Source organism: Chamaea fasciata, unplaced genomic scaffold (assembly GCF_029207755.1).
Source record: "Chamaea fasciata isolate MVZ Bird 193981 ecotype frontalis unplaced genomic scaffold, bChaFas1.0.hap1 SCAF_3, whole genome shotgun sequence".
NCBI lineage: Eukaryota > Metazoa > Chordata > Aves > Passeriformes > Sylviidae > Chamaea > Chamaea fasciata.
This window is the reverse complement of record NW_027094088.1, coordinates 52,387,622-52,413,969: the sequence shown is the minus strand read 5'-3', so window position 1 is coordinate 52,413,969 and position 26,348 is coordinate 52,387,622. Positions and strand designations below refer to the sequence as shown.

Here is a 26,348-nt window from a genome sequence, read left to right as displayed (position 1 = left end):
TATGGTTGAGAGAAAGGATGTCTGACTTGACATAGCAGAGAGGGACTAAAAGGTCAGATTTCTTCTCAAGAAGCAACCTTTATGATTAACACTGCATTAATTTTAAAGCTTTGCAATGATACATAAAATTCCACATTATTACAAATATTCAGATACAGGTTCTGCTACATATGTTTGGTGTGCTTCAGGTTTTTTTCTAAAAACAAACAAGTCCAAAAATTAGAGATTTTTTGAAAAAGCATTTGAAACAAAAGGTTCTCATCATGAATTATACTTTGGTAGACTGGTAAAGAAGCATTCAGTTAAGTGTTTCTGTCATTTTAGAGCAAGATTTCCCAAATTCAGAACTTAAGTTTTATGGAACAATCTCTTCCTCACGACCACAGTGACATTTCTCTGGGAAAGCTACCTTATACAGGAAAGAGCTGTATAATCCCCACAACAAGCCTGGGATGTAGGACACATAAGTTCAAATCTCCAGTTTCAACCTAATAAGGATTCAAATACAACTTCAGGAGTCAAGGAAGGAAAGACGTCACTCTTCCTTGCAAATCACGCTCCTTAATCACTTCTGAGGGGATTAGCACCAAGAGTATGCAGAATCATGCACAGAGAAATCAGCATCTTACACTTCTGTTTATGCAAGGAAGTGTTTGCATTACTTAACTCACCATTCCGTGATTTAGCCATGCAGGTATAAAGTTATCAAGCAGCTTGGGGTAAACCAGTTCTCTGTCATAGATATAGATGCTCCAAAACATTGTCACAACAAACTAAGGAGAAAAAAAAAAAAAAAAAAGACAAGACATTTTTAAATATATGCTTCTGAAAAACCAGTTGCATTCTTTAGATAGCAAAATAGGTCACTTAGCAAAGGATTTAGGGATAGACATGGGCATTATTGTTCTTTGACCAAATACTGTTATAATCAACAGTTTGAATCTGGATAACTCTTTGCATTCACTGAGGTTTTAACTTTTCTCCTTTTTTTTCCACTTAACTTTTAGCCAGGAAAAAAATCTCATTTTTTGACTTACATGCCTGTGGCTAAATTACAAGTGAATATTAGACTTTAACAGCAGATGTGGCACATAAATAATGTTTCTCCACTAACAGGATAGAAAACAAATGGAAAATCAGCTAAAATATCACTTGGAATTCATACAACATACCAATATGAAACATTCACTCCTTAACAGAAGCCTGTAAACTCATATTTGCACTTTTCTGTGTCAGCCATCAAATCAGCTTTAAAAAAAAAACAGCCAAAAAACCTTTGATGACTCTCCATACAATTCATGGACTGGGATTCACAGAAAAGAGGTGTAGTATCCTGCACATTTCTCAATACAAAATTTGGCTTGGTTCTTCTCAGAGACTATTTACTAGGGGCCCAGAAAAAGAACATTATTTCCTGAAGACAGAGGACAGGACAAATGGATTAGATAAAGTTTACAGTAGGCTAAATTTTTGCCAAAGTGTTCAGATTTTCTTTCAAGTTATCCTGATGTCTGGAAGGCGAAGACAATACAAACCCACAAAAATGTACAGAAATAGTAGTTTTAACTTACCTTAGCTGCGGCAAGTAAGTAATTTTCTAATTAAAAGACTACTGCTTTCTTACCTTGAATTTGAGTCATGGTTTTCTAGTAACAAAAAAGGTTTACTGTTTATAGCAGTAAAACCCAATACCTGAGCCAGGAGTTTTTCAGTGACCATTTACAGGGGATCTCTAAACAGTAATGCTAAATCAAATTTTAAAGTTTGAAAGCCAAAAGATAGAACTTTCACTGAGATACAAGGGAAGTATGCAGTTACATCCAAACTGATGTGGCTCATGATCTTACAGCTCATTTAGAGGATCAGTGAAAGAAATACGGAGTGAGCATATTACATCCTGCAAGTGTGTATAATAGTGTGGGCATATGTTTCATTAGCTTCTGACTCTAGAAAGTTAAAATTGAGGTTTGCAGTTAATCAATGGCACCTTGTTCTAACCACAGACACGCAGACTTCGGCCAGCCAGTTATGTGAATGACCTGAACCAGTACACTGTTCTCTCAGTGTGCATACAGTACATAGTTTCTTGGTTTCCAGCACAGTTGTCCATCTGTTACGACAGCTATCGGTGCCTGCTCAGAATAAGCTTGGACTATTTGACTAGTGCACAGAGGCCAGGAAAAAAAAATAGGTTATGATGGACAGTCCAAAAAATATTGCAAGTGTAAAGTATCCCACAAGAAATCTCTCTTCTGGGCCAGTCTTGGCACTGGCACAGCGCAGCTCTTTACGCACCTGCTGACATGTAAGTGCCAAGATATGAATAGCTGAACAGCAGGAAAAATGGAAGCAAAGTATCCTCTTCTCTATAGGCTTCCTAGAAGTCATGTATTATCACAGTGGGTCTCTGAGAACCTGCTAAGATCAACTGGGGCATAAAAACATCTTCTCAGGCATGTGAAGACCAAGATTGATAATGTGGGGTTTTTTTCCAAGGAAGTCTCAAAGCAAGAAAAATCAACCAGGATTAGGTTGAACTTTATTACACTGAATACAACAGAGCTAGCATGTTTTGACCTGTGATTTTTGTGTGGAGCAGAATAAAACAATAGACTTTGTCAAGGAGGTAAAGACAAGAAAAGAGGGGATGTGCCATCTGTCCCTTAACCAAAGTCAGCCAATGGATGGAACAGGATCAGCCTAGCTGGTTGCAACCATCTGGAGCTACAGACGGCAAATGCTGCTTAGCAAAGCACTACACAAGGCAGACATAAGGTAAAGGAAGTGCGCAAAACCAAACATGTTACAGAACTAACCTGTCCCAGAGGATGACCTGATATGAGACTTAACACGACACCCTGGGGAAGATTACTTCCAGTGTCCAAATGGCTCACCTTACTCTCCTTTACAGTTAGTTAACTTGGATAAAATGAACTATAAAAATTAACTATTTGGATAAAAGGAGTTATAATGAGGGCTTGCAACATAGCTACTTTGGCTGCTTCTGAATTTGTTTACTTTGATTAATGAGCAACTGTTGGTCTGGTACTTTTAAATCCCCTCTACTATGCTTACATTTTGCTACTGGCAGACTTTTATTTGGGCTAGGCTTTGCTAGGATTCCACATGATCGTGTAGTGCCAGACCATGACACAACTGAGCTGCTTCTTTACACTGCCTCTCGTAAAGTCCTGGATCTGCTCAATGAGTTTCTTATGCTTTTATTATACCCAAGGCAGCACACAGGAGAAATGAGACAACATTCGCAGGAGGTTGAGCAACGAACTTTTATTTGCAAACTTTAGAAAATAAGGGTGCTTAGCAAATTTTACAGCAATATTCAATTAAAATCAAGCATTTCACAAGGCATTGGCTTAGTGAACTCCAAACCATTCAACTCTAAGTTACCCAGATTTTGAGAAAAAGCAATGGGAGGAAGAAGAGAGAAGGAATTACAGTGTGATCTCAGCTACTGTGAAATCCAAACAGTGGGCTGCAACCACATGTGCCTATGCAACTCCTTTTATCTTCTCTGGTCTTTCAGGGAATTCCCCCTTTCATGGGGCTTTTGCTGTGCCAGTGGCAAAAAGCCATTCTGGGGCTGGAGTAGAGGCTTCAGGGGTGTGGGGGGTAGAGCAGTGCACCATCTCACCTGTGCAGGACGTGCCCTGTCCCCATCCCTTTAGTTATTTTAAGCCAGTAATCATTTTCTCCAGTTTCTCACATGACACTGAGGCTCAAAACAAAATGACTGGGACCAGAACAATGGGAAACAGGTTCTTCTCCTTCCATGGTGGCAGTAGTGGGATTCTAACCTAGTAGAGAGTGAGAGAAAAGAAAAAGGAGAGGAAAAAGAGGAAAGTGTACAAGAAATCATGCAGCGGACAATTGCTACTTCAATAATCAAAAATATAGGTCCAGTCAATATAGGGATTCCACCCTATGCAAGCCATCATCCCTCACCCTTTGAGTTCCAGAGATGGTAAGAAAGATGCAAATCAGGATCTGGGAGAGAGTTCATTAAACCAGTCTTTCAGCTGCAGTGAATGAAACAGTTCAGCAGACTGGTTGGCAATTTTCTTTACTTTTGTTTGTGCTTCTTAAAACAGCATTTTTGTATTGGTGAGGTTCAGCATTTCACGTATTCCTTGCCCATTTAGTAACAATTTATTGAGGATTAGACAGTTTTATAAAATTATTTTTGATACTATCCGGACTTGTAAGCTGAGCTCCAAAATGGCCTAATGAGTCCAATTTAAGATTCTCTATTGCAATGCGATTGCACAGCTCACCAAAAAATACAAACCTTAAGAATAAGGCAAATTTCCAACAGTTAGGCTGCCTCACATTTTGGAGCTGATAATCTTACAAGTCCAGGTATCATTGTAACCCAAACAAGCACATATTTCCTGTATCTCCATCCTTATCCCTTCCACCACCCTGGTTTCAGGGGGGTCCCCAGGGCCCATATTAGAGTCAATTATCTTACTACAACGCCAGAGATCCAAATGCCAGGAAAACGGGGAATATCAGGGTGCACCATGGGAAAGTTACATCAAGTAAAAGTTCTACTACATAACAGTCTGGTTGCCTCAGGGGGATTAAAGGTGTAACAAAAACTTGAGCCATTCCTATATATTTGGCATATTTTTCTAGACAGGGTCCTGGGTTCAAACCAAATACCTTCCTAACTTACTAAACCCTTCACTGGCTTCAAATCCAAAATCCTTTCTTCCGACATCTTGACCACTTAGGACTTCTTTGCTTTACAGCTGAAGAAAACTTTCCAGCTGCCACCTCAGTCTCTGTCAATCCCCTTCTCGGTACAATCACACTTCATATATCCCTTTCCACTACTACATGTCGTTCATTTGGCATAAACTACACTTCTTTCTCAATTCAAAGTAATTTTATACCTTGCTCTGAGGGGGTAGGAAGGGATATACAAATCTGATTTCATAATCATATGAAATTCTGACTGAGCTTCCAAGCTAAATTCAGGAAGGAATCTTTTCCACGTGCTGTAGCAACCATAGAGGAGACACAAACAGCCCAAAACAATGCTTGTGACATTTATACACATACTGCAAAACTCCTGAGACAAAACATATATGAATATAAATATCACAAAACATATTAAGATAAAAACATGTACAAACAATCACTGCAGTGAAGAACTGTGTAAATCTTCATCTTCTCACAGCCATATCTTTGCATGGAATACTTGTAGAAGGAGAGAGAAAAGAAAACTCGGTCCTACTTGGACCAATTTTAGAAAGAAGGAATTATCCATCTGGTGTTAATTTTGTGTTCTCTGCCATGGGCATTGGTAGTTATTCATGCATGCATGTTCCAGGGGTCTTTAAGACCAGCAGGATTTCCCCGATAGCTGGCAGGTCTACCAGTACTGGCTGACCAGGAAAAAGTATGGGGTTCTGGGGATCATCAGTCCTTTTGTTTCCAGAAGGTGTGGTAGGTGTCGTGGAGTAGTAATGCTCTAAGTCATGGACATCCACTTACTCTCCATGGGTCACTGACTTTGGTCACAGTGTCCCAAAACGCATCAGGTCACTTTGGATGCTGAGGTCTCAAAAACCATTTTAGGAGACCATTTGTTCTTTCTACTATCCCACTGGCTTGTGGATGTGGTGTAGGGGGTGTGGAACACTCACAGTACCCCTCCAGTTTTCACCCATTCCCGTACTGTTCTTGCTGTGAAGTGACTGCCGTTATCCGATTGCATTGATTTTGATTTAGGAAGGAAACTGAATCGTAATTTTAATCCTTTCGCAGTACTTTCCCATGTAGACCATGCCACTGCTTTATTCCAAACCTAATTTGACACTATTTGAATGCCCATCAGCACACATTGTTTTCCTCCCGATTTGTTAAAAGGACCAATGTCGCTAGACGGACACGAAAGAACTACACTCACACCGTCAGGTTGTCAGAGCAAAAAGAGAGCTTTACTATTTTGACATTGATACATACAGTTTTTAGAGTTTGATCAGGGATTGGGCAATGAGGTTGACATCCCCCTGACCTCACTGGTCAAATTAGATGCCCATCAACTGTCCATCCTCAGAGAGGAATGCGAAAAACATCCACTTTGTTTAAGTTACAATGGGTGAGAACTCCAGTACAAAAATGTAAACATCAGAAGGCTGAAAAAATCAGGGTGACAGACCAATGCAGTCCACCTGCCAAATTTTCCGCAACCCCTTTGTCATCCTTAGGTGCAGGTGGGAAATGTGCAGGGGGTGTTTCTCCAGTCTGGTGCAGCATTGCCTGCAGACAGAAATGACTGTTTCACAAGCCATTTGGGTGACAGGCCATCCTTCACTTACCACCTCTCTTAAAAGGTCTTCCATCCCAGAGTGGCCATGCTTCACATGCAGCTATTCCGATAAGTATCTCCATTCCTCTTCTTGTTATGCTTCCTTTTCCTCAGCTAAGACAGCCAACTGAGTGACGGAGTCTACTTGGTCATTTAAGATGTGGGTGGGATGGTCCCTCTTCTGATGGGCTGCTACCCATCCAACTGATACCATTTTGGATCTTGCACTTTTCAAAATTTCTCCCCACTTCTCTTTCTGCCATACCAGCAGTCTTTATACATGTGTGCCAGGGGCTAATAGCCAGTCTGGGTGTGGATTAGAGGCTTCAGCGGGTTGGTATGGAGCAGAGCACCATCCCACCTACGCAGGACTTGCCCTGCCCCTCTTCCTCCCTTCCTTTAGTTGTTCTGAGCCAGAACTCATTTTCTCCGGTCACTCACACCTATGTAAGCCTCAAGCAGACCTGCACCTCTTGTGTCCATGTTGCCTTCCTTGTGGCATAATTCATCACTGCTGTGGAGACAGACATTGTACTATACTCACATGCCAAGCTGAACAGCTGTTCATATGAAGTAGAAAAATTTCAGGGAGTCCAATATTTTATCTTCCTTTGTTCCCAAGGCAAAATGAGACAAACATTACCCTTCCATTTCCTCTGTAGACACACTCAAGGCTTTGAATTCAAGGAAGAAAACAGGCACCAGCAATTGTTTTTTACATTTCTTTGCACGGGAGTCTCTTAAGATTGACAGCTTTGCAAAGATAGTACTGGGTTAAACATAAAATTAAGCAATATATAGAACAGAGAAGTCCCTCATTTGCTACTTATCCTATCTAGAGTGTGTAATGATTCTATCAGTCTGTAATGATTATCTATCTAGCATCCAGTCATTATGCACCAAAAGAAACCTCAAATTTGCAAGAAGACCTTGGAACCTGAAAATATGGAATAGCTCACTTATTACAGGCATCTGAAAGACTGCTGAACAAATACACAGCAACAGAAAAAAAATATGGCTGAAAACAACATGCTGTCTTCCCATTTAAGGAGGTATTCCTTGAGTGTTTGTCCTCTGCCTCTGAAGCTTCAGAGGACACGAGAACAGCATGTGGCCCTGTCAAGGGGAAAGTTTTAAAGGACAAACTGGGAAATGGATTGTTACTCAAAAGATAAAGTAAAGGCTTTGTCAAAACACTACAAATGGAAGCAAAAAGAAACTAAGAAAGTAAAGCCAACAAAAAGAATTCGCACTTTCACATGAATCCAACCAAGAAATGTTATGCAAACGAAGAATGAACCCAGTGGAACTTTATTTTCCAACACTATGTGTTTTTGGTTTTGGCTGGGCTGCACAGTTCAGTCATTTCCTGGATGGCTAATGACAAAGGAAAAAAAACCCCAACCCTTGTGACCCTGAAACAATTTCTTATAAGTACAGTTAAAGGTAAGCTTTCTGCCTATCTCCCAAGACACTTGTGGTTAACTCTGAGTGTAAATATGTTGTTTGTGAACTTCTTTGACAGTTAGAGGTATTACATCTAGAAGAAAAGTGGTGTTAAAGGCAGACCACAGTAGGTGCAACTTGGCATGGTACTGTCTTTAGATAGGATCTAGAGCTAGCACCATACACCAATGGGATTTGAAAAGTGCCAGTGACAGGAATCACAAGGAGTGGGAAATAAAAACCAGGCAAAGCCCATCTTAGAGAACAGACTTCAGGGGGCAATTGTACCACTACTTGCTAATTATCCCATCACCAGTCATCTCATCAGAACATATGAGGGTAAAATCTAGAAGAGAGATTTTTGCATGGTTGAGTCAGTTACGGAAATAAAATTATGCTGTAGTCTGGTCAAGTAACAAGGTAACTAGGAAACTGCAGCAATGCCTACACATCTTTTCTTGGCATGAGATCAGAGATCAGCATAATTGATGATCTACTGAATGGTGATCAGCTTTCCTGTTGACTCTACTAGTACAGAGAAACATGAAATAAGAAAGCATGCCTGACTTTCTCTCCTTTGTATCACAGGTTTTTAAACCCATAAAAGTATAACAGAAAACATGAGGTTATTCTAGTCAGTTTAGACTCAGATTCCAACATAGCTATTGATGCTACATAATATAAAATGTCTGTGGTAGACTTTGTGATTTTCTAGGCAGCAATCTCTCTTTTAATATGTAACAAGATCAATTTTTGTTCTATCTATTTTTATTAAACACAGTCTTAAATAACCAGAAATGCCTGTTTTATCTCTTTTTCCTTTTGTTCAGTACAAATTACAAGACACATATTGATAAAGCCATAGACAGTTTACACAAAACACTAATTAACCACAGAAACTTTGCAACTTGTCAAACAAATAGAAAAAAAAGTAGGGATAAACTAAACCACTGGTGTAATGACTGACTTTTAAGCATGTCTCACATCACTCTAGCAGCATAAATTACTCTCAATATATATCTCCTTTACACAGATAAAGGGATGGCAAGTCCAAGTAATCATAGATGAAAATTGTTAATGAACTTCTAAAATGCCTATGCAAGCCATTTTCTTCAGTGGATGCTTCTTAGTGTCTTAGGCATTTGAGTAGTATTGCAGGCTTATAACGAACTATAAAAGGGCTAGGAAGTGTCGCCCATGGACTTTTTATGGTGCGAGGCTTTACTGAATAGAAAAATAATCTTTGATTTCCGATTTGATTCTCTGACAAGTCGTATTAAAACAGCAACAATAGGTAAATAGTAGCCATTATGTCCTTAGAAGAGGTTCATGTTTATTTCTTAACCCTCCTGTGAAATATAGGTTGGCAATTCAGTTTTATCAGAGCCTCTGAAGATACACAATGCATATCACAACACTGGAGAGATGTGATTTGCGGCACAGATTTTTCAAGTTTTGATTTGTTTGCAAGATTTGATCTGTTGTGAAGCCACAAAAAGAGATTATTTATCCTTGGGCTGTTCTTCCCCTCCTTTTGAAGGTGGGAAGAAGCTGGTGGTCAGATTTCCCAGATGGATTGTATGTAATAGTTTTTAGGAAGTCTTAAAAATGAAGAACTTTGTTAAATTTTTTTTTTCTCATATCATTGTTTAACTTGGGAGTGGAAACCCCTTTTCTCATCTGTTTTTCAGAACAAGTCATCTCAAGGGCTCCAGTAAGCAGGAAATACAGAAAAAAAATGTGGCAAATTACTCTTGAAAAGCAGCAGTTATTAAGCTTTAAAATGTTCCCCTAGTATTTGCATTATTGCCTAAACACGCCCAGTGTAAAACACGGAGCAGTAAAAATAATTTAGATGTTAAGGTAACTGACAAGTACTTAAGCATGGGCACTACTGTTACATTAGAAACCAAACAAAGATTTCATTCACATCTGCCCAATTTTCATGTGTGAAGGTTCCCTTGTGTCACTACTGGAAACCACTGAGAAGCTCCATGGAGAGCTAGGTGGGTGAGTCTCAAGGATAGAAAGTTTGCATTTCAAATCCTTTTTTTTTTTCTTTTTCTTTTTTTTTCTTTTTTTTTCTGGAGTGAGGAAGCTGTTAAAAGAATATGAGAAACAAGGGAACTTTTAACTTTTTTTCTGCAGACACTTCGGTGTTTAATAACTTCCTTCTAACGAGAACCTCCATCATAGCAAAATTTCGCTATTTTCTTCCACATAAATAGCTTTTCAGACGACAACATCTGCGTTAGATGTTAGCTACTTTTGGGCCCTGCACTCTTCCTATCTATAATCCCAGTAAAGCAGAACCTTCAGTGTGTAGCAGTCTCTCAGGCACTGGCCAGGCTACCATTGGCCAGGCAAGTGGTAGCTGCCATGTGGCGAGATCTCTGCTGCTGGTGAGGATGGATCAGGTTTCAGGAAGGAGATGAGACGAGTGTAAAGTTAGGAGGTGCTGCTGGTTTGTCTACTACTGAGAGACTGGTTTGTCTCTCAGTAGCCAGCTGAAGAAATAAACAATGAAAACAACCTTTTTAAGATTTCTTTCTAAGATGTAAAGTGGTAAACAATTGTTCCCCCTCACCGCAAAAGGTCACACTTGGAAATGGAGCATATCTGTACAATGAACATGGCTATTCCTTACTATGATTGTTTAAGACACAAGTTGTTTTGGTATGAAACCCTTGGGAAAGTAGCTACCTCCAGGCATGCGACATATCTCTTGGGAACTGCTAATTTGTAAATGTTGCAACAACACCTGTAGTGCAAGCAGTGGCTAACTGGGATTCTTTGTGTACTGGTGGCAAGAGAAACATCGCCTGAAAAGACGTGCTCAGAATGCCAAGACAAAGTGGAGCTGAAATTCTTCAAGATCTTGAAAAGTTTCAAGGTAAGGAGCATTGCAGGAGAGGAAGAGCACACAGACAACAGAATGGAGCTAAAACAGTGGCAGGAAAGAATCCCTGAATCCTGAGAGGCGTGAGAGAGCCAAGGAGGGTGTGCTTTGATGCGTGCGAGGGAGTACACTTCTAGAGTGAAAAAGGCATTTAAAATATTTAAACACTGACGAATAATGTGAAGTTGCTCTCCTTTTTCATTTCTACTATCAACACAGTAGGAAAAGTGTCTGTTGTTAATCACAATCACAACTACTTCTAACTCCCCATCTCCCTTAAAAATTCAAATGCGACATAAATCTCTGCACCCATAAAAAAGCATATTTGCAAACTTGTCTATGCACAGATTTTCTACTAGCTGTATCAGCTGATCCAGTCTCCTCTACCATTTCTGGAAAACTGCAGTCAGCTACCCCAACATGAATTGTGGCAGCTCCCAAAAGGCAGGCAAGCAAGTATAATAAGAGAAGGCTACCAGCTGGGTTTTTATTAAAGAAGTACCTGCAGTGTTTCACATATGCTTTGCCTCTCTTAACTTTTCAAAAGCATTCTGCATTTCTTCACGTATTGTGAAATTCCACATAAATGGTGAAATGAAATTCTAATGAAGCATCACTGAATATATGAAATTTTAAGTGATAGATTGATATGTTAGCTGCTGTTAACTGACAGAAAGTGATCAGCTGTTATGAAAGTAAAACTTTCAAGACCTCATACAGCTTTCTAATAGTCCATGAAAAAAAATCTGCTTCTTGTGAATTTATTTTGAACCACTGTACAATGAAATGAGAAAAAGAGAATTAAAGCTTGACCCTGAATAACAATAAAAGCAGGAACTTTAATGAAATCTTCACACATTTTTGCATTGCAACCTAAGCTTAGAAGTAGACTGACATAGACGACACTTCCATGTAAAAACTCATAAAATTTTGGATTTTTAGCAGCTTTATTAGTTATGTAAAGATACTGAGCACATCTTGCCATGGAAAGTGACGTGCAATGCCCCAGTGGAGCAAGACCTGATCCAAAGAATATTTTTCTTTTGAAAGAAGACATGTCAACCCCACATTTTTACATTCCTTCTGAGTGCTTTTTAACATTACTAACAAATCCCCTTTTTTTCTACCTCAATTATTTTGTCAGCTCTGAATCCCCTGTGGAATTAACAAGGAACAACCTGGACTTTTGCTTCTCTTCTTGCCCATGTCAAAATGTCTTATAGCCCAAGTCCCCTCAGGTCATTATGGTATAAAACACGCCACAGTCAGCACTTTCACTACTCCTGATGATGACATCTGGTCCAGAAAAAGTCTAAATTGAATCTCAAGTTGCTGCTGGTACAATACACATTTAAAATTACTTGGACAATCAAGTGCCTATTGTAACATGACTTTTTTATAATGAACCAAAAATTATTTCAGCAACACAATGTATATTCTGTTCCCTTATACCTGTGAAAAACAAGACAGCAGCAAAATCATCTCTATCGTTTCTCCCTTTCTGTCTAGTCTTTTGTATAGCGATGGGAAAACTTTCAGGAAGAAAACATTCAGTAAGTAACACTGTTCACCCAGTTTGCAAAGACATGCACAGATTAACACTGTACTTACCACTCCCACAGGGAAAGCTAGAACAGCCATCATCCAGTCACGGAGGGAAATGAGTTTTTTCAGCTGCCTCTCTTGCTCTTGACTGTCATTCCCTCTAGTAAGAAGACTGGACAGGTCAGTCAAAACGCAAATCCCAAAGAAGACAGCCTGGATAACCTGCATAGAAGGGAAACACACTCTTGAACACAACTTTCTCTTTTCTCTTGAACAGAGAAGACCAGCCCTTTGGCAGAGAGCAGGTCAGACACAGGCACGCATGAGGAATATTGCCACAGAATTGACATGGGGAGTAGGAATACATCAATCCCTTAAATATGGGTAGAGTTTATTCACATAAAAACCACATGTGCTTCAAAGTCCTGCGTGCACATTGCTCCTCATTTACAAGGGGAACCTGTGTGAGTGGAAGGACCGTTCCACCTTTGCCTTTTGGGTGGCTTTCCACCCTCACCTCAGGTATGTGCCACCTGCTGGGGGCTGAACTGCAGCCACCCCTTCCTGTGTCACTCCATACAGCTCATCCCCAAAGCAATTGCCTCCAAAGTGGAGAAGTGAGGAATGCTCCCAGTGAGAAGAAGGGAAAGAAACAGAAATGAGTATTTCCTTCCCTTGTGACAGGAGGTCTCTCTTGGAGATTCTGCCTGCCCCAGACACTCCACCTAAAGTCTCTGTCTGAGACTTCCTGACAGACACAGCACATGGCCCGGGCTTCGGCAAATCTATCTCTACTTCATCTCAGATAGTGAACGAGAAAGCAGCAGGAGTTAATCACTGGCTTTTCCTGATGGCAGACTGTCATTTACCTAACTTCTTCTTTTCTGCATTTACGCATTTGTGTGCAATGTAAGAATATCTGTTACATTAAATTAATCACCTGAACCCACTGATTTGGTTCAAACTTGACTTGATCTTAATGTGATCACTGAGATTTTCTCCCTTAATTAGCTCAGTAAAACTGTAATAAGTTAGCTCAGGAATGCTCTTGCCTCAGGACTTGCACATCCTTTCTAGTACAGTTCAGAGGAAGTGCATGCAGCTTGTTTATTCCCCAAGCTGGAAGCCCAGTTCACAAACCCACACACATCAGGTAATCTCAGGTAAAAAATTAACAAAACTTGGGCTTGGTTCCCAAATTACACAGCGATTCGTCAAAAAACATAAACATATATAGGCTTAGAATTCATACGGCATGTTTTTCAAAGCAAGCATGGAGTTCTAGTTTAGAAGTCTTACTGCAAACCTAAGTGTTCCACTGACTAGGAGTCTCTGACCAAGCAGAAGACTACCCATAAGAAATATGAATAGCATACACACAGATAGCATGTACCCAGATGCTGAAAAACACAATTTATTATCTGCATACATCTTTGCAGAATTTACACTATAATAAGGCAGACAGGCAGGAAGGAAGGATGGAAGGAGAGAAATACCAAACAGATGTTGGCTACTAGGAAGAAATCCAGAGATGTGTAATGATTGGATGGATTAAAGTACACTTCCTTCCTCAACAATCCTTATATGACCCAAACACTTGTAAATTCTGGCTGTAAAGCTGTGAATGACAAACATTCAAATGGCTCCTGGATCTGCTTGCAATTCTGCTGCCATTGCTGTCTCCTCTCCAGGCTGTAGCTACATAGAATTTGCTTGATAAATAGATGAAGCAACATTACAAAACATTCCCTGAAGCCATGAGATGTGACAGACTACTAGTGCTATAGCTGTATATTGCACTAGAAAAAGGTATGACTATTTCAAATGACTGCCTGGAAAAGTTACTATCTTCTACATAATTTTTGAAAAGCCATTTAAATGTAAGCTGGGGCTTCTTGGATCTACAAAGAACTCCTAGCGCACTTTTTCATATTATTTGTTTGAAACAAGCACTTAGTAGAAAAAAAATCTTCCCATACTCAGCCCTGTTTTCCACCAAACAGATGGCCTATTTGGAAGCTGAAATAGAAGAACTAATTATGCATTTGCTTGACTTATGAGGAGATATGATACCATCTACTATTCACTCAAGAGTGTGAATGCCAAACAAGACAGAGCTGGGGAGAAAAGTATACCTAACATTAATGAGATCAATCTGGGTGTTAAAAAGTTTAGGCTGAGTACCAGGAAATATTTCCTAACAGTGAGCTCTGTCAGACTGTGAAATAGTTTCTCAGAGGAAGTGGTGGAAGCCTCATGGCTTGAGTCACTCAAACCAATATTGGACAAAACACTCAATAATGTACTGAAGGGAACAGTATTACGCTGGCAGGGCTTGGAAGAGTGACTAATGGATTGTTTGCAGCTCTAACTACAATTCCCTGAAATGGTCCCTCTCCAAAGAAACACAGACTCAAACAATCACACACCCACTTTCCAAGGGAATTGAGATTGTACATCCACTAATCAATCACAAACCAAGCAACTTCTCTCCTTATTATCCTGTTATGAACACAGAGCTTCAAGAAAAAATGTAATGACATCATTGGGAATAAGTGAAAATTCCTAAAGGGAAATACCCAAAGATTTCAGAGGATAGGTATGAAGCAGACTACTCTACAAAAACATTAACAAATAAAAATCCATATCAGAAAGAGAAAATTACATCTTTATTGAGAACATTCAGAGTCAATGAAAAAATTGTACAGTGTTCAGGGAGGAACAGTTACAGCTTATTCATACAAATAATGTACATACATTCCCTCCATTCATTCTACTTTCCTTTCTGGAATGCACAGGAAAACTCTTCTGACACCTATCAACACTTAGGATTAGAGTTAGGACCTCCAGAGCTGCATGAGTCTCAGCAACATTAATTAAACAGAAATCAGTAATGATTTACATCCTTTGTGGGTCTGGCATAGGAAAAGCACAGTATGCAGCTACTGGTGGTTTTTGGTATGAAACAGATTTTTAAAGTACATGCTCCTCGGTGTGAATGCTGTCTAACAGATGTGAAAAAATCACAGCAAGGAAATAGAAACTCCTTCTAAACAATGGTCTCCAAGGTGCCCTGGTGTTACCTCAGATTTAGGATCACATTTTCAAAAGGGAGAGCTTATTTTGAAAATTTGCAGGTGGTGAATCTATACATGAAACATCCTCAAGCTGTTAAACAGCTGAATTTTTTTTCCCTTGAAAATATAAGCAAGAACAGCATTTCAGAAGAAATACTTTCCAGTTTTGTCTCTAACTAGAACTTGAGGAAAAACAGTGATTTAGAAAATGACAAATTTGACAGAAAACAGACAGAGCTTCCCTATACTATGAAACAGTACAGACAGGTAGTATCGATAGTATAGTTAGAATCAGAAACTTATAAGCAGAGTATGCAATCCCAAGAAAATAACTGAACAGGTATAAAATACTTACTGCTAATCCTTTTTCTCCTAGAAGCCAAAAGGGGCCACTGCCATTAGAGTTGATACTACAGTACCTTTATACTGTGATAATGCAATGACAAATAATAACAATGGCCATCTAAAGGATGTCAGCAAACAAAATTCTGAGTAGAGAAAACACTTGTTAAGTTACTAAGGAGAAAACAGCTATAAACATAAGATGAAACCAAGAGCACAGAAATCTTCTCCAACAGTGAGATGCGTTGAATTACATAGAATAAACTAAGTATATGTGTCTGTCTACTACAAGAATATAAAGACTTTTTTCAGTAGAACAGGTTTTTTCACAAGGTGCTCATTTCAGGACTGCAGCTAATGACGTCCTCATCTCCCCCTAATGTGACTTCTTTAAAGTCAAACAGAAAGCCTATTTCCTCATAAATCCATTTCCAGAGCATGGAGACTCCCTTCTCCCCCGTGCCATGAAACTCTGGTGTGGACAAAATCTCTTGAGATTATGAAAATCCTGTTACTAGTCTTACCAAGGCAGAAAATCCCCCATTAAATTCACTGAATCTAGAACTTCATTCGATTTCAAGTTCACTCGCATAATCAGAAGCACTCCTTAGAGCTCAGGGCAGGAGAAGTGGAAAAGTCTCTGCAAGCACTAATACTATCCAAGGGTAATTTTTCCTCTACCTACTTGTGATTATGAAAAATCACTCTCCTCAAGTCATCATTTTTGAGATTAACACCACTTACTTCACGTGGCCCTCTATGAAATAAGGCATCAGTCTTGGCTGGCAAATAGGCAGCACTGCTGGAATAAAACATGGGAGTAACACTCACAAAACCCACCAGAAATAACAAAAAAGCACTAAGTAACCAAACATAACACACATGATAGGATGACTAATTCACAGAAAGGTGTCAGGGAGGCCTCACTGATCCGTGGGGGCAGGGAGTGGCAGGGGAGTAGTCAGGGCCCATCCCATCCCCAGCCTGGAGCAGAGCAGCCAGTGGCAAGGGGCCAGTCCCAGCCTCAGGGCATCAGTCACCTCCCTTGGGACAGGCCACCAGCTCCAGGTGGTGGGACAGACATAACCTGACCTATCAAACCACTCAGGCTTAAGACACATGTTGTATTTTCACAAGAAGATGGAAGTTTAGCTCTACCAGCATGCAAAATCAAATTGCTGGAAGTTGTAGTTTCTCTTGTATTTCAGATTTTACAATCTGCCATATAAAGAACATGGTCTGATTTTCCTCTTCAAACAATGGAAAATTATTTATAACCTTGGAGTATCAATTGCTGGTCACTGTCACCTTAGTTTTAATTTCTACAGCCTCTAGACATTATTACTTGCTGTAACAAAAGAACTGCTTCGGCAGTTAAGATGACTGTTTCAAGTGGTGTTGTGTTTGGGGCTATTTGCAGACACCTGCGGACAGCCTGCATCCTGTAACAACAACTCAGTTATCTGTAGTTGCAACATACGGAGGAACTCCAGGTTAGATAGAGAATAACAAGGTATTTTTAATAGAAAATGGTTCAAATGAAGTAACGGGTTGTAGCTGCGTAATAAATATGTTACTGTTCCTGATTGCACAGAACTACTGATTCTTCTTGCCCATTGCCATTCCACCACTACTCACAGGCACACAGCTTTATTCTTGACACTTCTCCTCTCCTCGCTGTATCTTTGTTAGTTAAGATAGCAAGCAGAAGCTGGACAACATGTAACCAAGTGCTAAATCTTTTTATCAGAGAAGCTACTGACTTCAGATACAAAAAAGGCAGATCTCTGTGTCTACAGAGAAATGAAAGAGAGGCATAAAGAAAAAATGAAAGAAGCAAGCGCCTTTTAAATACTAAAATACAGCGTAATACATCTAACCACTAAACCTACAATTAATAAGGTGCAAGAACCATGAAAAAGCACTGGCTGCTACTCAGAATCATTATTTCCATGCAAGGAATAGGGAAAAATACTCATATTTCAAAGGTCAGAAATAAAAAAGAAGCATCACCCCAGAACATTCATCAACAGTAAGCTGAGGCAAACAGGCAAAGCTCGTATCACATCTTCTTCCACACCAGCTCCAAGTGCCGTGGTTGTTTTAGGTTGCGTTGTTTCTTAAGCAGGTTTTTACATCATAGGCCACTTCAACACAGAAAAGGATGAGCCCCTGGCCCATCAAAAGCCAGTAGTCTCAGAAAATCAATACATCATACAGAGAAGTAACTGACAAGGCAACGAAAACAGAGTAAGCCAAAGGAATACTTAATGCAAATGCCATCTATTTTACTTTGAGTTGTTTACTGGCTGGGAATCTTGAAATAAGTATTTCTTCTATCCTGCCTTTCTCTTTTACTTACACAAATTAGACCTAAAAACAACACTGGTAAAACATGACACATGCTTTTATCAGAAGAGTCATTAGAATCTCAGTAACTCGATAAAGGGAGAGCCTTATAAATGTCCAGCACTATCCTCATCCGAGCTAATGACTCATGTGTCTCTTTGCAGCCTCCAGCGGGGGAATGGCTCTTCTACCCAGCATGTTGCACATGAAGACTAGTCCTAGTAGGAAATTTAACTTTATTTTCATGTTTAGTCATATGATATGAATTGGCTTATAAAACATGCTTAATCCCTTATGATCCTTATGATGCAAGTTCAGGGACTCCTTTAAATATAATCCTTTACATTCTACATAATCTCCTGTGGTCTTTTTTTGAAGCCCACTAGCATTAACCAAATATAACCAACGATGGGGTCTTAAACCCCAACACTAAGATTTTATAGAAATACAAAATAATAAAATCTACTATGAAATTAATATGCATGAAAGAAAAAATTGTTTGACTTTTGGGTCTAGTTTTTATAGGTACTACGCTGTTCAATTTGTAGTGCCTAAGCACCTATTATGAAGGTGTGGGATGGGGATCAAGCTATCTAAGATAACAAGATCTTGTGTTTCCATGACAAGAGATACCTTTTAAAATGATGCCTGGTGGAATACAAGATATGTTTTAATCTGGACAGACAAAAAAGCAACTCAACAAGCCCGTCCTTTCTCTTTTCACCTCCCCTCCACTTAACTCAGGAGAATCCCTTACCCTGGTACTCTTACTGGAAAGGTTAAGTCTCAGACCATTCTGTCTTAGCATGATTCTTGACTGTCTTGTAAAGGTTTCCAAAAATATGCAGCACAGGTCTTGGAGAGGTAAAGTATTTGTGCTAACATAGTTTTAAAAGCGGTTTTCATAGTAAGTACTTCTGTAAGGACAAATATTACTTACTACAGCAAACTAAACTGGAATTTGGTACACTATCAAAAATATTTGGAAATGCTTCATTCTTTGACAGCAATAAAAACATCTTTATTCTTTTTACATGGGTGCAATACCCTCAGAAAAAAAAATCCATAGTTGACAACTGAGGAATTCACTTTAAAGTGCTACTCTGTCTCAGCTGAGTTGCATAGATGACATTTTGAACATGATCTCAGCATGACAGAGTGTATGCCATCTGGCTCAGAAGTGCTAACAGCCTGGAATCCACTGCCACGTATCGAATGAAGAGATGGAATGGACAAATATACAATGTACTAAAGAAATACGAATAAAAATTTGAACTGATGCTGAGAAAGTACTACATTTTCTCAAATCTTTTGCAATTATATCAGCTGTATCATTTCTCTCCAACACCATGTCAGTCTTCTTCCTAGATGTTCATATATCTTACTTTGATCTTGGCTGATACAAAGAAGCACAAAGCTCATTGTTGCAGTACTTAAGAAATTATTATTCTATTTTTATCTTTATATTTTTAATTGTTTTGACTAAACTCATTTTCTAATAATCCCCATCTTCTTCCTCGCTCTCTTATATTGTGTATAGAAAAGCTGCCATTACTACTTATTGTATCCTGCTTATAAGACAGTGTAATTTCATTAAATTTATATAATCCATTCAGCGAACATGTATAATACAGTTTATTCAGAATAGATTATGATTTTATTAGGTTATATATTTTAGGTTTTTCTTTGGTAAAGATTAATCTTATTAGGATTATACACTGCTCAGAAAGTTATGCCATTATTTTGGCTTAAATGATAATTTTACACATTTGAGCATGATTGGTATACTCTCCACAGCAGTGCCCTTGCAGTCAAGACAGGAAGAACAGCTCTCTAGACAATGCTTGGGATAGCTAGCTAAAAGGTAAGACTTGTCCTACAGCTGTCTGTGCTAAAATGAGCTTTAGGATAGGGTTTTCCATGGCAGGAAGGCCCCTAGCAGTTTTTAAGTTAATTGCCCTAAAAAAGAAACTACATTCTATTAAATGAAAAATTTATTTTAAAAAAAATTGTTTTCTTAAAACCCCAGAAACTTCTGCATTGCACAAACTTTCTCATATTTAGAAATACAGTTTGAATACCACTAAAGTGAAGCAATTTTGACTGATCAAAAAGTAACCGATTTTGCTTTAATTCCTTCCCTTTTTAATGAATAACGTAATAGCTGCCTTCTAAATTGCTAAACTTAGATAATGCCATTATCTAAATGTTTCTCAATATCCAAATGTATCTCAGCAACATGGAGACAGAGTTAGAAATGCAAATGAGAAAGTCACTACAATCTTCTGAGACACAGCAACCTCAGTGCTGCCCTACTATGGCTTAGGAAATAAAGGTTTTAAAGGTCTGTTTCCTGACCACTATGAAAATAGTAATGAATGACTTCACACATCAGTCCAGAAAGACTGGCTTTTACGTGATATGCATCTAAGTTGGGCAATCCTCCTTCTCTCCAGGGAAAGTAAGGGAAGGAGATACTGAGGGCTTTATCCCACTTTGTCATTCATCCAACAATACACAAATAAGTCAGTTGCAAACTCATACTGTGAAAAACAGGTCAAATCTCTGATCAGGCTCATCTTCAGCTTTTGCTTAAACTTTTCTTCTTTTGTGCACTGCTGCAGCAGCTGAAGTATAATTTATGACAGATAGGTAAAGTATATTCATAAATAAAGTTATTATTAAGATAAGGATTTTCTGCAATTTAGACCACAGCAAAGGATGCTGCTATTCAAGCTCCACTTGAAAAAAAGACAGGACATAATTTTGTACATTAATTATAAAGCACATGGTTCAATGAAAGGTGATCTAACATGTTATGGCATCCTCACAAACAAGACTGTTCTTTACACAACACTTCAAGCAAGACACTGCTCTGAAGAGTTGCATTTCGGGAGGAGAAAAAAAAAATCTCATTATCTCACATCTCTAAAGAAACCATGGGAAAACCCCGATACAAACTAACTGCATTTAAATTAAATGTACAAGCGGGGTTAAGCGTTCACTAGGTGTGTGGCATTCCAACCACAGATGATAACACTTCTCTGCTCTCATTGTCTTTCTTATGAATCAGTCTCAGAGGAAACGAAGGATTTGTTTCCTGATTATTGTTGGTGAAAGCAAGGCACTGGGAAATGAGCGGGCCAAGGCAGAAGGCAGTCGGGGACCCCAGGGATGAACTCAGGTGTCCTGACCCCTAGGCAACTCTCCAGGCATTGTATCAAGGTTATTATCCCCGCACCTACACTCACTTTTACAGAAACAGCCACTTACAATGCACACACATTTAATTCCCTCCAAATGCAGCCATACTACTATTAGCATAAATCCAAATACTTCTCCTCTTATGCAGCTCACAGTGATCAGAGTTTGCAAAGACCTTCTTTAGTGTACTGTGTCTTTAATAGTTAAGATACTGTAATTCTGACCAGCTGATCTATTTCTGCCAACAAACTAGAGCTATCAGGGTCTCTAATACCTTTGGAGATCTTCTTGTCCATACCACTTCCACCTTCACTGCTCTTACATCGTATTTCATACAGCAAATATTGAATTTAAACAATACTAGCAGTGAACATGTATTTTTACTTTTCCCCCTTGTTTTGCTCTGTGTGAGTACATTTGATGTGCTGAAATTTCAACGTGGGGTACACTTGGCTTCCCAGCATCCCCATAGGACAAGTCACTGAGTAGAAGCACAACCACCTCATCTGCTACCTGGAGATTGTCTTTGGAGAGAGAGGTCTGAAAAAGAAAACAGCATGGAACCCTATCTTGCCTTATATGCTCATAAACACAGACACAGCACAAACCTCTTACTCTTTCTTACTCTAACCAACTTTAACTGTGTCTTGAGTTTCCATATTAACCTTTAAGACATATCTGTTTACTGTACTTCTGGCTAACTCACTACTTTTCATTTCATTTGCAAAAAAAAAAAAAAAAAAGAAAGTGATTAATTATATGGAAGTTTAAAGTTACATCCCCTTAGATATTAGGGGAAGCCACTTCATTACAACTACCTGATATCACACCAGGTTCCAAACCACTGAGATTTAGATACTCTCCATCAGCAATGAACATATTTTTTAGTCAGTAAGCACTACAAGTTCAATAATAGGCTGCCTTCTCTTCTCGAAGAAACAGAAGGCTCAAACAACACCTGTTGTAGCAGGTAAGAAAGGAGCAAATCACTCCAGTAAAGAGACCTTTGCTGAAGTGTAGTTCTGGTGACAGTGAGCACGGTGTTTCTGATTTTCCATGGCAGGAAAAGTCCTTTGTAGTAGCTTGTAAGCATGGCAGCCAGGCATGGAAAAGAAAAAAAAAAGGCATCTCTGCCTACCAAAGAATACAGCCTACATCAGCCAAGCAGGACACACCAGCAAATGCCCAAGCATCAACTGACCTCTGCAAAACCTCTTGATCCTCCCAACACACCTCCCTCCATGTCCCAGGCGGGAACATGCACGTGCACTCCAAATTAACACAGTAGCTGTAATTGTAATGCAGCTAGGGACAAGGGCTGTGCCCCTGCACATGCTGGGCATGCTGAGTCACCCATAGGAACTCCCTGGGCAGTCCCGGGAACTCCCCAGCCAGTTTCTGTACAGATGAGATAATTGATTGATAGCTACTAGAACCCGCCCCGGGCAGTCCCAGCTTTACCAGATGTCTGAGGAATCGATAGAAGAACTCCACAGGCAGTCCCAGTCTATGTTAACAAGATAATCAACTACATGTCAGGGATGGGGAGGCAGGGAGTTCCCAGTAGCCCTAGCAACAACCTAGGCGGGTCCTGCTTTGCTCATATGAAGTAAATGGTGAACTAATGGACACTATTTATCTATCAAGATATGTCTATCATTGAACTGGGCAACTTTTTGCACACAGATGAGATGATTTTAACTCGAAACTCATCATGCATACACTGGAGTGTTGGCAAAGGACTGCAGGCCTGCTGGAGCAAACCAGAAGTTGGGGGGTTCTCATCCAAATGATCTGAAAATGCTGCTACAAGGATACTTGTGATGGAGACTCCTATCATCACCTGGTCAGAAACCGGCCTTACTGTCACAACAGTGACAACAACAGTAACACAAGATTGTTAGCTAACATGTAAACCAATGTGTGTGTAACACCAACCAGAACAGTCTCTTACGAAAATTAGTCTACCACCACATAAACTGGCCACAATGAAATGCCACACAGATTTAAAACATTATCCTAGAGTATGAGAACATTGGTCCAAGTAAATGTATCTTATGTCACTGTCTTATTTTATGTAAGGTACCTCTAATTCTGACTTGCAGAATACATACTCTTTTCCCAAAACACTTGGTAAATATATACTTTCCAGTAAGAGTATGGGAGTGCCCTGTTCTTCATAATACAAAACAAGCTGGTTACCCAGATAGCATTTATAAACGTTGGGAGGTTTCTAGGCCATGCCTATTTGTTTATAATCTGGCAGCAGCCCATTGCAGCACCAGGCCCTGACACCCCTGCAACAGAAAAAGGCCACCTGCAACCACCACTCAACAAGAAACTTCACCACGGAGTTCTGGAGTGAGCTGCTGAGCAACCCCTATCAGCACGCCCATCTTGAGACATGCAGTTCTGACTAACAGTGAGACTGGGTCACATTCAGCCTCTAGCTTTGAATCAGGCAAGAATCCTGGCTCAGAGATGTATTACAAATTTTACATGACACAGCCTGACCAGGGCACTGGACCCTTCCAATGACCCCATGTCAGGAAGTCAAGGCCAACTACTCAATGCAGAGCTGAGCACCTGGACTTTGAGTACCACTACAAGGGCCTGTTCTGTTTACACCCAGGAAAGCTGGGTTTGGATTATGCCTGTACCCACCAGGGGGTTCAGGTGCAACACTGCACAGGGTTTTTAGATACCTGGCTGAAGTGGAAACCACAGCTCTCGTACAACGCTAACTTCCAAGGAGAAGACCATAAAGTGAGATGAAATTAAAGCAAAAATGAACTGGATATAGTAGGGAAAAGAAGTATGTCTGGAATCCCAACCTCTCCTGCAAGGCACATACAAGCAAAATTTAAGTGACCTCAGTCGATTTCTTGTGTGAGATGAGTGCTCACAGGCTGAAGCCCAAGAAGAAGGGCTTTAAGAGTCCAGCGTCTGACTTTTGGGACTGCTTACTCTAACACATGGTGGAAGGAAAAGACAAATTCCTGGTATCAACTTTTATGCAGTATCAGAACATGTTACTTGCTAACAGATGCACCTTCTACATCCATTTCAACTCAAATTGTGCTTAAAGAATAATTCCAGTCTTCAAGAAGATACATATTTTTGACAGTGTCAAAGAATATTATGCCCACTATTCCTGGTAAGTTGTGCTGATGTAGGACAGAGCCCACAGATGTCTTTGGAACTTATACTGAGGTTCCAGCCCTTTGCCTGTATTTCACCATGAAAACTATCTGCTAGAATACTTTATCTGGAACAAGAAATAGGAATCAGAAACAAGGACTACTTTCTCGTGTCCCAACCTTCTCCACACAACATGCATTCTGGACATGCAAAACTCCACTCAACATGCAAACTGGACAGCCACTATTCTAAGTACAATTCTTTGTAAATGCTCTACCATTTTGCCACTAAAATAATTGCTTTCTTGGTGCAAAACCCAATATATTTTACAAGCTCACTGCAGAGCTCATAAATACCACATTTCTTCATGCATTACTGAGACGGAAAACACATGCTGGAGATGTTTTTCAGGTTCCAGTTACCCCAATCAGTTTACTTTGCTCTTCCCACTCCACTGAAGGGAAGAAGCATGTGTGAACTCTGGCCATACCCAAAGTTTGCTGTCAAGATAAGCCATTTTACCTCTTAATTTCTATTTATAAACACAGTTAGGTATTACAAGAGCCAGACTATTTATCCATGAAGACTGTCAAAACAGATAATGCATTGTGTCTCACTGAATTACAAACTGGCTGGGTGCCTAGCCTATTGACTGTGTAAGTCCACTCCATTACAGCTCCAGCAATGTCTTCCATCTACTTCAAAAACGTTTTTATAAGCAAACAACTGTGAAATGACTACGTAGGTCATACAAATTATATTTTTTACTCCTTCTGTTCGTTACCTGCAATTATTGGTTACTAGTTCTGACGCCAACTCAGGAAGACTAATACTTTACCAGAAAAATCTAACTGATGACCTTCACTCTAATGAGATACCACTCAGCAGTGATCTCCCACAGTATCCACACAGATGTGTGTTAACTTACTCTACTGGAAGTAGTGCTCTGATAAATTGTGTTCCTTATGTGTTTAAGGAACACATGTGCAGCAACAGTGTGATCAAAATTAGTATTACATTTCAAAGAACTGAGTCCTTAGTGTAGTAGCAGTTACGATAGAGTGATAGTTACTATGAGAACCATGGAATTTTATTTGACTCGCTGCAGGCATTGCTTGTATCTGCTTCCAAAATATCCGGAACAGATAGCTAAAAAACAAAGGTAATGACACCTACATGTATGGCAAATTGAATATAGGTAGGCAAACATCTTCTTCTGAGTGGAAAATACTGAAACAAAACAATAACCCAGAAAATGCACATTGACTCCAAGTTAGAACACCACAGCTTGCCTTTATATGAAATTGCATTATCTTTCAGAGGAAAATACAATTTAAATCCTGGTTTGATTTATAAAATGCTTGACATCCAATCATCAACTTGCATACATGCAGTGAAGTAAGAGTACATTGTGCTTCCCTGCAAAGGGTTTTCTTTTCAAGAAGCAGGCTTTATCCAGCTATGAACATAGTCAAAACATGTACTTCATCTAAAAGCAAAATATGATCTAGTATAGCAATAAAGTAGTATTATAATTAATATAAAACTACTACAGGAATTTCCTGTTTATAATTACAGCACCTGTATCAATGCCAAGGTCAGCATGTTAATCCATAGTCAATTTGAAAAATAAGCACAAAAACTCTACAGCAGAAATGGTCATATTTTAATGAATTGTTTATGATGTCCACATTTTAAATGTATTTAGCTTTAAAAAATTAATCAATGTGCATATCACAGTATTACTATGGCATTATAATTGCTTCTCTACAGACTTTTTTCTGTCCTTTTTTGTTTTTTGTCATTACCACTTCACAGGTTTTCAGACTGAAGATTGAGAAAGTATTAGAGGGACTCTTGCCTCTCTAAACAACTCAAGAAATTTGAAAGGATTTCATGTACTTCAGTTCTAGGTTTGCTTTCTCTTAATAGCATTCAGTCACTTAGGAATTATTTTGCTGCTAAATACAGAGACAGCCAGCTTCAGATAGGACTTTCTCTTTGGTAT

The 26,348-nt window shown here is 39.3% G+C and overlaps 1 protein-coding gene across 1 annotated transcript in view; it reads right to left on the bottom strand.

Annotated features, from left to right (window-relative positions):
- Nucleotides 1-26,348, bottom strand: part of AIG1 (androgen induced 1) — a 124,995-nt gene that overhangs the window by 76,155 nt on the left and 22,492 nt on the right. The window contains exons 2-3 of the mRNA XM_066178996.1: nt 12,294-12,449; nt 672-773 (exon numbers count right to left, since the gene is read on the bottom strand). Coding sequence (XP_066035093.1) covers nt 672-773; nt 12,294-12,449 — 258 coding nt within the window. The remainder of the gene's footprint in view (nt 1-671; nt 774-12,293; nt 12,450-26,348) is intronic.